General features: G+C 40.2%; 1 protein-coding gene across 1 annotated transcript in view; it reads left to right on the top strand.

Moving 5' to 3' along the window:
• SLC35F1 (solute carrier family 35 member F1) overlaps positions 1-14,043 on the top strand; it is a 692,218-nt gene that overhangs the window by 649,566 nt on the left and 28,609 nt on the right. Inside the window, exon 6 of the mRNA XM_069767980.1 lies at positions 7,887-7,939. Within this exon, the coding sequence (XP_069624081.1) occupies positions 7,887-7,939 (53 nt within the window). The remainder of the gene's footprint in view (positions 1-7,886; positions 7,940-14,043) is intronic.

A 14,043-nucleotide genomic window follows, 5' to 3' on the forward strand; every position in this document is an offset into this window, starting at 1 on the left:
AACAGTAGTGGAAACATAACCTTACTAATATACATCAACAATATATCATTGGAACAAGATATATTTTAGGTACAACGATAGAGAAAAAGCCGACCCGCACTACTGCTAACCTGCCTGTGAACCTAACAGCTCTTAAGTCACAATTAACCCTCTGATGTCGGGTGCTGGAGCCGAAGAAACAACAATCTTGAATAGTAGGAAGAGGAGAAATGACGGCAGCACTCACCAATAGGGTTGAGCGACCTTGACTTTATTAGGGTCGAGCCGGGTTTCGCGAAACCCGACTATCTCAAAAGTCGAGTCGAGTGAAATCGGCCGATTATGGCGAAAAGTCGAGGATCGACCGAAACACGAAACCCAATGCAAAGGCAATGGGATTTTTTTTTTTTTCTCTCTCTCTCTCTCTCTCTCTCTCTCCGTCCGTCCCTGAACTGAAAAGCTGGTGTTACACAGTGCAAATCGCTACAGCGCACAAGCGACAACATGGCGATAGGCGTCCACGCCCCTAAGAGCTATGTCATCACTCTGCCCACGCCCCTTCATTGGCTGAAAAAAATGGCGCCAAGCGCGTCATACGAAACGCGACTTTGGCGCGAAAGTCGCGTACCGCATGGCCGACCCCACACAGGGATCGGGTCGGGTTTCATGAAACCCGACTTTGCCAAAAGTCGGCGACTTTTGAAAATGAACGATCCGTTTCGCTCAACCCTACTCACCAATCTTCGCATACAGGTTACTTTATTATGGAAGTTTCTTCACGGTCCGGGGGTGTATGTACAAATAGAACGTGGTAGCCACGTTCTATTTGTACATACACCCCCGGACCGTGAAGAAACTTCCATAATAAAGTAACCTGTGTGCGAAGATTGAGTGCTGCCGTCATTTCTCCTCTTCCTACTATTCAAGATATATTTTAGATCACTTAACTCTTGACAGGCCATCTCTGATTGGAAACGTGATCTCCAATAAGTACTTTGACTTACAATTGGATTATATATGTTCTGTAGCCACACTCGGTATCAGAGCCATAATATTGACTCATACAACGTTAATATTTTTATTGTAAATGTGTCCAATATAAATTCTGTTTCATATTGGACAGTTTATTCGGTAACATTTGATAGCTCATCTGGTTATATTGCAATGTCATTCCTATTATGTGGCCATTCTAAAGTATTGAAAAGTTGTATTGATTACACTGACAAAGTGACAGCTATTTACAATGCTAGCAGGTATTTTTCTGACATTGATTGTGGCTATGATGGACAGATTTTGTTTGTAAGTAATCTTTCATCCATTTAACTCTGTCATGTATTAGCATTAGCACACAATTACAGTGCATTTATGGATGATATGAAAAACAAATTAACTTGAATGGAAACAGTTCATTTCATACATTCATTTGGAGTTTACTGTTTACGTTTGCAGAGTCTGAGTTTTACATAAGCTTTTTCTGATCAATTTATGGATTTTATATTTTACATTTTTGCTATTTGGAAAACCTAGTATTTATCTTGAAGTTACCAGCATTACTGTATACCACAAGAAGTATGCAATTCTAATTACAATGTAGAAGGAACAGATCTATGCTTGTGGAACACGGTATAAATATCCAGACAACATGGATAAAGTAATGTGGGTGTGATGTACAATATATGGCTATTTCGCTGCGCTAATGGTTCTCAGATTATCACAAAGGAGCCTTATGGTGTGAGCTTGGGTACAATTACACAAAGTATTGTGCAAAAGTTTTAGGCATTTTTACAAAAATGCTGCAAAGTAAGAATATTTTAAATAAATAGAAGTGTTAATAGTTAATAAATGAACAAAAGAGAAATCCTAATGAAATCAATATTTGGTGTGAGCCCCTTCTGCCTTCAAAACAGCATCAAACCATCAATTCTTCAAAGTACAGTTGCACACAGTTTTTGAAGGAACTCATCGGGAGATTTGTGACAAACATCTTGGAGAACTAACAACAGATCTTCTGTAGCTGTAGGCTTGTGCAAATTCTTCTGTCTGTAAGGAAGTGCAGGTGCTGCCCAAGCCCCCCCCCCCCCCTTGAAGATATGTGTTATGATCTACTGCATTTTTTGGAAAAAATGTGGTCAATTTAAAGAGCACTATGGCTATAGGGCACACTGCAATAGATTAGTGGTAAACAAACCTTTTATTGAACCACTACGCGTTTCGGCAGCGGACTGCTACCTTCCTCAGGTGAAAATCCAAAACAAAAGCTCTTTTTCTTCTCTTTAGACCAATGTTATTGTTCTTCTGCACAAACAGAATACACTATATGAGGAGCCCACAACTTGTCCTGATCACCTAGTTTTACATCAGAGCACTCATAATACACTTTTCTAATGAAGTCCGTAATGTTCCTTTGTTGCTTCTTCACTAGAAAACAACTGAAAATGTAGCAAAAGTTGTCAGGCTAATTTACGACAGCCCCATTGTAGTAATTTCAATCACATTGTTAGAAATAGAAGCTCAATCCACCACACCAACCACCCACTAAATACTAAAAGGAATCGTGGTAACCACACCAACCACCCACTAAATACTAAAAGGAATCGTGGTAACCACACCAACCACCCACTAAATACTAAAAGAAATCGTGGTAACCACACCAACCACCCACTAAATACTAAAAGGAATCATGGTAATCACACCAACCACCCACTAAATACTAAAAGGAATTGTGGTAACCACACCAACCACCCACTAAATACTAAAAGGAATTGTGGTAACCACACCAACCACCCACTAAATACTAAAAGGAATCGTGGTAACCACACCAACCACCCACTAAATACTAAAAGGAATCGTGGTAACCACACCAACCACCCACTAAATACTAAAAGAAATCGTGGTAACCACACCAACCACCCACTAAATACTAAAAGGAATCATGGTAATCACACCAACCACCCACTAAATACTAAAAGGAATTGTGGTAACCACACCAACCACCCACTAAATACTAAAAGGAATTGTGGTAACCACACCAACCACCCACTAAATACTAAAAGGAATCGTGGTAACCACACCAACCACCCACTAAATACTAAAAGGAATCGTGGTAACCACACCAACCACACTCTTATTAACTCTGTATAAAACAAAATCTGCCTTTGCTCCCTATTGCAACCAGTCACAGTGCAGCTTTTCATTTCTTATACTGCTGAGGTAAAAGGAAATCTGTGCTATGATTGGATGCTATGGAAACCACCACACTGTTATGAACTGTGACTAAAAAACAAATTGGCTTTACAACCAATTACAGCACAGCTTTCATTTCTTAGACTGCTGAGGTAAAATGGAATATACTGTATGCTATGATTGGATGCTATGGACACCAACACACTCTTTGGAAGCTGGGTTATGAAAATCTTTTCTGCCCACAGCAGCCAATCACAGCACAGCATCCATTTAATTTATGACCAATCTAATGACACCAAAATCATCCACCAAAGATCACGCAAAGGAGTCAAAGCATTTTGCAAAAAAAAAAGCCAATGGAGTCAGTGTTTGCAAAAAAACTGTATGTGATGGAATTTAAGCAATTGAAAGCATATAAAAATCACCTCTTACTTTTCAAACAATTTTAAACTTGCTTACCTCTGTAGTTAAAAGGAATGAGGATTCTCATATTAATGGCAGATGACCTGCTTACTTTAGTAACTGTTGGAATAGAAGATTTTGCCACAAAGCATCATGATCTAGATTTAATTCATGGTTGATGTTTTTTTTATTTATATTTTTAATAGATATATTAGAGGCATTTTTCTCCGTTGACTTGGTTTAGTGTATTAAATATTCTGCTACAAATTCTACAAAACATTAAAGGGAACCTGTCACCCCATTTTTTGAGATTGAGATATAAATACTGTTAAATAGGGCCTGCGCTGTGTGTTACTATAGTGTATGTAGTGTACCCCGATTCCCCACCTATGCTGAGAAATAACTTACCAAAGTCGCCGTTTTCGCCTGTCAATCAGGCTGGTCAGGTCGGGAGGGCGTGTTCACAGCGCTGGTTCTTCCTCAGCTTTACGTTGGTGGCGTAGTGGTGTCCGCATGTTGAGGTGACTAATCCACTGTGGGTACGTGAACAAGCAGCGCACGATCTGCGCTGTCATCCCTTTCATCGGTGGGGGCGGCCATCTTCCTGGGGCCGCGCGTGCGCAGATCGAGTGCTCTGCTGCACGGGGCTTCAGGAAAATGGCCGCGGGATGCCGCGCGTGCGCATTAGAGATCGCGGCGGCCATTTTCCCAAAGCCGAGTTTGCATCTCGGCTTTGGGAAAATGGCCGCCGCGATCTCTAATGCGCACGCGCGGCATCCCGCGGCCATTTTCCTGAAGCCCCGTGCAGCAGAGCACTCGATCTGCGCACGCGCGGCCCCAGGAAGATGGCTGCCCCCACCGACGAAAGGGATGACAACGCAGATCGCGCGCTGCTTGTTCACGTGCCCACAGTGGATTAGTCACCTCAACATGCGGACACCACTACGCCACCAACGTAAAGCTGAGGAAGAACCAGCGCTGTGAACACGCCCTCCCGACCTGACCAGCCTGATTGACAGGCGAAAACGGCGACTTTGGTAAGTTATTTCTCAGCATAGGTGGAGAATCGGGGTACACTACATACACTATAGTAACACACAGCGCAGGCCCTATTTAACAGTATTTATATCTCAATCTCAAAAAACGGGGTGACAGGTTCCCTTTAAATACCAACAACAAAAAACACATGGTGTACAAGGTCTAATAAAACTAGAATGTTATTAGATAAATTAAAATAAAGAAAATACTAAAAAGCAGAGTCACCCAATGGAGGACCACATGTGAATATATGGCACATCAATTGTTTGAAAAATGCACACAAATGTACACAACAGACTAAATAACAAGTTTCCAAAACATCAATATTGTATGGGAACAAGTGTTCACAGGAAAAAGCATTGACCGAAGTAAAGTACTTACATATTCCGTGAAGAAGAGCTTCTCTAACATGTGGTCCAAGAGCCCCAATGCGTGTTTCACCCTTGCTTCATCAGGGGGTGTATCAATGAGTTTTAGTTTTTTTTTAATTATGTAGAAGCATGGTTGAAAAGCACTGTCTGACTTTCATTTGTTAATTTTCATAGATCTTTTATTATTACTTTTGTCAGATTCAAGTTATTTCTGTGACTATTGTGGGTTTTTCTATCATTAAACAAGGGGTACCAACAATTTTGACCACGTGTAAATATAGTGAAAGCAGAATTAACTCACTTCATACATAATAAAATCTCTATTACTGGCGGTTGTATTACCAGTAAGTGCTTTGGCGGTATTAAAGTATAACTGACATGTTGAATTTCCAACTACTGATAAACATTTCCCTGTGATAAGTTTTCTCTTTTTGTATAGAAACATGTGTCATCTCTTAAAGGGGTTGCCATCTCTGGACAATCCTTTTTGTTAAAGTCTTCAACTGCTAGAAACCATAAGGGTATGTGCACACGTCAGGATTTCTTGCAGAAATTTTCCTGACAAAAACCGGACATTTCTGCCAGAAATCCGCATGCGCTTTTTTCGCGGAAAAAAACGCATCATGTCCAAAAAACATGCAGAATGCATTCTAAATGATAGGATTCATAATGTATGCGTTTTAATGAGTTTTTATAGCGTTGTTACTGCAAAAAAAGCGAAAAAACCTGGACGTGTGCACATAGCCTAAAGGTACCGTCACATTTAGCGACGCTGCAGCGATCTAGACAACGATCCCGATCGCTGCAGCATTGCTGTGTGGTGGCTGGAGAGCTGTCACACAGACAGCTCTCCAGCGACCAACTATGCGAAGTCCCCTGGCACCAGGGTAAACATCGGGTTACTAAGCACAGGGCCGCACTTAGTAACCCGATGTTTACCCTGGTTACCAGTGCTAATGTTAAAAAAAAAAACACTACATACTTACATTCCGGTGTCTGTCCCCCGTCGCTGTGCTTTCCTGCACTGACTGTGAGCGCCGGCTGGCCGTAAAGCACAGCGGTGACGTCACCGCTGTAATCTGCTTTACGGCTGGCTGGCGCTGACAGTGCAGGGAAGCAGAACGCCGAGGGACGCGACAGACACCGGAATGTAAGTATGAAGTGTTTTTTTTTTTTTACATTTACAATGGTAACCAGGGTAAACATCGGGTTACTAAGCGCGGCCCTGCGCTTAGTAACCCGATGTTTACCCTGGTTACCAGTGAAGACATCGCTGAATCGGCGTCACACACGCCAATTCAGCGATGTCTGCGGGAGATCCAGCGACGAAATAAAGTTCTGGACTTTCTGCTCCGACCAACGATGTCTCAGCAGGATCCAGATCGCTGCTGCATGTCAAACACAACGATATCACTTTCCAGGACGCTGCAACATCACGGATCGCTAGCGATATCGTTGTGAAGTTGGTCAGTCAGTTGTAATCCAAGGAAAACTAATTCAGTAAGTGTTTAATCCATTTACCACCTTGCCATTTTCAGTTTTTGTGCTTTCATGATTTGCTCCCCTTCTTTCCAGAGCCATAACTTTTTTCCATCAATATGGCCTTATGGGGCTTGTATTTTGCGGCATGAGTTGTACTTTTGAATGGCACCATTGATTTGACCATATAGCAGTGAAATTGCAAAAAAAGTGCAATTCCACAATTTAATCTTGGGTTTTTTATTTACCATGTTCACTAAATCCTAAAACTGACCTGGCAATTTGATTCCCCGGGTCTTTAAGAGTTTTCAGATACCAATTATGTATAGGTTCTTTTTTATTTAAGTTGTGGAAAAATCCAAAGTCTGCAAGAAAAAATACGCTTATGTCCCTATTTTCCAAGACCCGTAGCATCTCCATTTTTTTCGATCTGGAGCTTATTTTCCATGCACCAAGCTGACATTTCTATTCATATCATATTGCATTTTATTGCAATGATGCGGTGGCCAAAAAAACGTAATTTCTGAAAGCAGCTATACAAAATATGTGCATTTTTATATATTTTTTAAATAGTTTTATTTTGATTGGGGCAAAAAAGGGGGGTGTTTTTAACTTTTGTGTTTTGTTTTAATATTTTTTTAAAAACCTTTTGTTTTTTATTTTTATTAGCTTTAATAGTCTCTTTAGGAAACTTGAAGTTGCGATCATCGGATCACCTGTGCTACACATAGCAGCTATGTGTAGCAAAAATCACAATCTCCAATGAATGTCAGCTACTGGCTGGCGTTCATAGGAGATAAACAGTGACAGATGGGGGTATGTTGCAAACCCCTGGCTGTTAAGACAACCCATTGGCACCCCACAATCACATGCCAGGGGTGCCAATTGGGGGTAAATGTGACACGCCTGTTAAATGCCGCTGTCAGAGATTGACAGCGGCATTTAATTTTACCAGCCACGTGAGGATCTCGGATCCACCTGCGGCTGTCAGAGTTCAAATCAACTGTCACGTGCAAAGAAAGATGCAGGCTCAGGGCCAGAGCCCGCATCAAAGGCAGGGACACGATCTTAGATGTACCTGTACAGCTCAGGTGGTAAAGGGGTCGAAGGGGAGATGAAGAATTATACAACTGCCATTGAAAACAGAGGGCATGAGATGCTCTTTGAATCCACGCTCTACTTTATCTGGCTGATAAAACATCTAAATGCCTCCTTCTACCCAATCAGTTTACCCATTGAATTACAATTTAAATGGAGATGAAATAAGATTCATATTTCACTTACCGTAGATTAAGGGTTTTTTTTTTTATTAAACCTAAGAAATTTCACTGTGGCAGTGAATTGATTGATTTTGAGTCATATATTATTTGTATAATGCATTTTTTTTTAGATGTATTATACTATGTCTGTATTAAACCATACATTGTCTTACAGAGCAATAATGGAGCACAAAGAGTTGCTAAAAGTACCCTGGGACTGGCAAATAGGTAAGCCATTTAAATCCCATCATAAATAATGCTTCACTAAACAATGAATAACGGCCTTGCAATCTATCAAAAGCCGAGCCGCTTCATAACATTTCTTAAATGAGCTCTCCACCTACGGACTTAAAGAACATTTACTGCGCCATTATCTTGGGTACAGAACAACACCAACCGGAGATCAATGTGGATATAAAATCACAGAGGATGACACTTTTACTCTAATATGAACTAAAAGGATATGAAGACTTTTAACAGCAATGGCTATAAAAAGGAAAAAAAACAAAGACTTAAGAAAATTCTAATGCATAATTCTCATAAAATAAAATTGCCTAAAGCAAACTGAGCATGAAACCTACATATAGAATAGCAGCAAATTAGGCTTCAGTATGGACATCATACATCTATGTCTGCCCAATCTGGGATTTAATATTACAAGAACTTCTATTTGTTTCATTAACAAAGTCTCAGTAAAGCAGTGAAATGGCTGTGAATAATGGAAAGTAATTCAGCCTTTGGTGAATACATTACCTGTGTTTGTATTAACACTTTCACTTAAATGTGCAGAATCTGTGCAGGAGGTCTGAATTCTAAATGTACACAAGTTAAATAGTGAGTAAGGCAGGGATCACATTTGCGTTCGGGGGCTTTGCGGAGGGCTGTGTACTTCCTCCGTTGCGTTCCCGTGCGGTCGGCGGGCATGTCAAAACAACGCAAAAGCATACATCCGCATGTCCTGCGTACCCAATGTTAAAGATAGGTATGCAGGATGCATGCAAAAATATGCGGACGTAGGCGGGGCTTAATGGAGTACGTATGCAACCCTCCGCAAAGCCCCCGAACGCAAATGTGAACTTAGCCAAAAAAAAAAGCTATACTGGTAATGCACAATCAATATATAATAGTGTTAAAGATGTTGTCTACTATTACATTAATGACCTATTCTTCCATTTTGCTCCGATACTTGGCTCCCACACTGATCAGCTCTTAACATCTAAGGTGACAATTTTATAAACAGTATACGAAGAGGAACACCACGGTTCCAATCCAAGACTGTTTAGTGAAAATAATAGGAGCTGATCTCCAGGACTCAGCAGCAGCTACTACACTGTGCACAGAGTGTTGGTGTTCTCCTCTGTAGACTGTTCACATCTGGCCACCGCAGGAGGTGAAAACAGTTAGTCAGGTGTTGGGACCACAACGATCTTATGTGAATGATCTACCCAAAATATAGGTCATCAATATAAAGGCAGTGGACAACCCTTTAAAATGAACCTGTCACCAGACTTTCCCCATATAAAGTACAGCCAGCATCTTTCACCCGTCTGTTACAGTGCACTAGAATGCTGCAAACATGACCCCAATCCACTCTGCGAGGCACAAAAAAGGGCTTATATTATACTCACAGAGAGCGCCGTCCCGTAGAATGGGCATGTCTGGTCTTGATCCGGCACCTCCTCTCTTCTTATGATCGCCATCTTCCTTCCCTGCTTAGTGTTGATGACGCATCCTACATCATCCACACAGTGTCCCCATCGCACTCCTGCCTGGTACACTACTTCTCTCTGCCAAAATAAGGTTATCAGCCACAACAGCTTTAATAATCCAACTTCTCTGATACATAAAGATTAATTTCAGATCATTTTTTACATAATAATATAGTTAAAACAGCAAAATAAGGTGATTCTGAACTGCCTTTGCTAATTCAATTGGGCTATCACCTACTTGAATCTTTTACTAATGGGAATCTGTCACCAGGTTTTTGCTAACTCATTTGAAAGTAACATAATGTAGGACCAGAGACCCCGATTCCAGCAATGTGTCACTTGTAAGGATGCATGTTGTAGTTTTGATGAAATCATTGTTTTATAAGAAGCATGAGATTATCATATTCATGATCGCTGTATAATTCTGCCCACACCACTGATTGGTAGCTTTTTGCATATGCACAGTGTACACGTGCAATTGTCAATCATTGATGTGGATGGGTTATACAGGGCTCAGAATTCAGAGAAAAAGTTGATTTGCAACAGAAAAAATATAGATTTGATCAAAATTACTGGAAAACAGTAAAGTAAGTGGCAAATTGTGAGAATCAGAATCAAGGTCTCTGCTCTCTGCTACATCTTTCTGCTCTCAGAACATAGAACCTAACTATTTTAATAAAAAAAAGAAAAGTGTAAAAGCCATCCCACCACAACAAGATGTACCCAATCAGGATAGTCGTTAGCTCAAGTATTTCAGCCTTGTGGGGGCCAATAGACCTCAAAGTAGACATGGGTTAGAGCAGCACCTTGCCTGGTTGTGTTTAACACATGTCTGAGTAGATAAGATGCACAGCTCAAAGAGGAGGCCACGCATGTTACTGTAACGAGTACAAAAAACTGCAGCAAAACCAAAAACAAGGGCCAGCACACCTGTTAGAATAAGTGTAATGTGTAGGGGTATATATACGCTGTCACTATTAACAGACAAAAATGACCTATAAACAACGTATAAAAACCCTGCAGTAAGTAAATAAATAGTAGCATATGTAAAAAACACTGGGTATTTATTTTTTTATTAAAAAAAATGTAAAAACCATCCCACTGTGACAAGGTGTGCCCAATCAAAATAGTCTCTATCTCTAGTAACTCACTTTGATTTGTGCCAACAGGCCTCAAAATACCGTAGATGGGGCAGAGTTGGAACTGTGCCTGCCTGTGTTGTGCCTGTGAAAAGTTTGTAGATAAAGTGCAAAGCCCTTATCTGTACACCTTATCTACTCTGCTTTTTCCTGCAAACCATGGGAATTCACCTGTGCATGATTAATTTCCCTCCCTAACCAGCCCTGTATAACATTATTCAGTGAATACAGATTCATGACCGGAAGGTCAGAAGACTTCTACCGGTCAGTGCGCCTCTGAAGCTGGGAAGCGTACACCTAGCTTCAAAGATGCAGGGACAATACCGAAATGAGCAGCGCACATGCGCGAGATTTGCATGAGCTGTGATGAGGCCGGCACCTGGAAATTATGTTATAATACCCACAGGGTCTGGGGAAAGTAACGCCCCATTGACTAGTCAATGTCCTCATTAGAATAGGAAGAGGGGACCTTATAAATGCTTTTTAATACCTTGTTTTCACTTAATGTTATACCAGGCTGGTTAGGCAGGGAGTTTAATCATGCACAGGTGAAGGCTGCTGGGTTGGAGGGCATGGGGCCCTAACAGGTTCCCTTTAAACACAGTCAAGCACAGGTCTTGCTCTGCCTCGCGTATTTTGAGGCCAGTAGGTAAAAATCTAGGTGAGTTACTAAAGACAAGGATCATCCTGATTGGGTACACCAATTTCACGGTGGATGGTTTTTATGATAAAAAAGTCAACTACATACCCTATGTTTTTTTACATGTATTACTACTATTTACTTACTGCAGTGATTCTACACATAGTTTTTATCCTAGGTTATATTTGTCTGTTAATGCCCACACTGTTTATATGCACCTACATATCACACTTATACTAACAGGTTTGTTGGACCTTGTTTTTGGTTTTGCTCTCAGATGGGTTAGAAAAATCTTGGCGACAGATTCCCTTTACAACTAGAATTTTGCTGAGTGTTGATGGAATGTTTTTTCTCGCAAATCTAATACATGAGGCTTAATTCAACTTGTAATTCAAATTCCCTTTGTACCTATGAATAGTTACTTTAAAGAGATTATATATGATTATAAAAAAGGGTCCGATATACTGTAATCGCACTTGGGCTTTATCCAAAAATGTATAAAAATTGAATCGAGCATACTGTTGAAAAACAGTCAGTTTTTTCTGGTGTTGAAACTAAAAAGAACTACCGGTATTTTAAATCAGTATATTGGATCCAATTGTCAATTTTTGGACTCTGTCTATTTTTTAACATCGTTGGGGCATATGTTTTTCTCCTATGCAAAAAATATATTATTTTTCAATCTTCTACAAACTTAATAGCAAAAAATAGACAGTACTTTGTTGACACACAAATTACTTCTGTGTGCTGTCATTTTGTTTTGGAGCGAAGTTTCTGCTTGCAGACCAACTGATCATTTCTTCAGAATTTTCTCCTTGGGGGTGTGCTTTCATTCCTCCCTCTCAGAGATTGACAACATCTGAATGAGAGAGGTGGAAATGCATGCCACAAAGTACTCTGAAGAAATGCCCAAAGTACAGGTGCTTCTCACAAAATTAGAATATCATCAAAAAGTTAATTTATTTTAGTTCTTCACTACAAAAAGTTAAACTCATAAATTATATAGTCATTACAAACAGAGTGATCTATTTTAAGTGTTTATTTCTGTTAATGCTGATGATTATGTTTTACAGCGAATGAAAACCCAAAATTAATTATATCAGTAAATTAGAATAATTTATAACACCAGCTTGAAAAATGATTGTAAAATCTGAAATGTTGGCCTACTGAAATGTATGTTCAGTAAATGCACTCAATACTTGGCCTTTTGCATCAATTACTGCGGCGTGGCATGGAGACAATCAGCCTTTGGCATTGCTGAGGTGAAATGGAAGCCCACGTTGCTTTGATAGCAGTCTTCAGCTCATCTGCATTTTTGGGTCTGGATTCTCTCATCTTCCTCTTATCAATACCCCATAGATTTTCTATGAGGTTAAGGTCAGGCGAGTTTGCTGTCCAATCAAGTACAGTGATACTGTTGTTTTTAAACCATATTCAGCATGGGTTTGTAACTAATAAGTCATATCAGACTAACTTAATTTCCTTCTATGACAGAATCACTGACTGTGTGGATCAAGGAAATTCTGTAGATATAGTATACCTTGACTTCAGCAAAGCATTTGAAAAAGTATCTCACACCATCCTTATTGAAAAAAAATATATATGTATGGAAGTATGGAATGGACAAGGCAACTGTTAGGTGGATTCATAGCTGGCTTACTGATCGGACCCAAAGAGTGGTCGTAAATGGCTGCACATCCAGTTGGAAGAATGTCTCAAGTGGGGTACCACAGGGGTCCGTCCTGGGCCCTGTATTGTTCAACATCTTTATTAATGACTTAGATGAAGGAATTGAGGGTAAACTGATTAAATTAGCTGATGACACAAAGCTAGGAGGGATAGCAAATACTAGAGAAGAGAGAAGATTCAAAAACATATAAGTAAACTGTAGCAGTGGGCAGCAACTAACAGAATGGTTTTAACAAGGAAAAATGCAAAGTACTACATCTGGGCAATAAAAATGAAAAAACATATACAGAATGGGAGGAAAAGGGCTAAGCAACAGCACATGTGAAAAAGACTTGGGTATACTAATAGATCATAAACTGAACATGAGTCAACAGTGTGATGCAGCAACAAAAAAGGCAAATGCAATTCTGGGATGTATTAACAGAAGCATACAGTCTAGAGCACGTGAAGTCATTATTGCCCCCTACTCCTCTTTGGTCAGACCTCATCTGGAATACTGTGTCCAGTTTTGGGCACCACATTTTAAAAAAGACATCAACAAACTTGAGCAAGTTCAGAGAAGAGCAATCAGAATGGTGACCGGTCTGCAAACCATGTCCTATGAGGAACGGTTACAGAATTTGGGAATGTTTAGCTTGCAAAAAAGAAGACTGGTAGGAGACTTAATAGCTGTCTACAAATATCTCAAGGGCTGTCACATTGTAGAAGGATCATCTTTATTCTCATTTGCACAAGGAAAGACTAGAAGCAATGGGATGAAACTGAATGGGAGGATACACAGATTAGATATTAGAAAAAACTTTTTGACAGTTAGGGTGATCAATGAGTGGAACAGGCTGCCACGAGAGGTGGTGAGTTCTCCTTCCATGGAAGTTTTCATACAAAGGCTGGACAGACATCTGTCTGAGATTATTTAGTGAATCCTGCTTTGAGCAGGGGGTTGGATCAGATGACCCAGGAGGTCTCTTCCAACTCTACCATTCTATGATTCTATGAAACCAGGTATTGGTACTTTTGGCAGTGTGGACAGGTGCTAAGTCCTGCAGGAGAATGAAATTTTCATCTCCAAAAAGCTTATTGGCAGAAAGAAGCATGAAGTGCTCTAACATTTCCTGGTAGACGGCTGCGCTGATTTTGGTCTTGATAAAACACAGT

Source organism: Ranitomeya imitator, chromosome 5 (genome assembly GCF_032444005.1).
Source record: "Ranitomeya imitator isolate aRanImi1 chromosome 5, aRanImi1.pri, whole genome shotgun sequence".
Classification (NCBI taxonomy): Eukaryota; Metazoa; Chordata; class Amphibia; order Anura; family Dendrobatidae; genus Ranitomeya; species Ranitomeya imitator.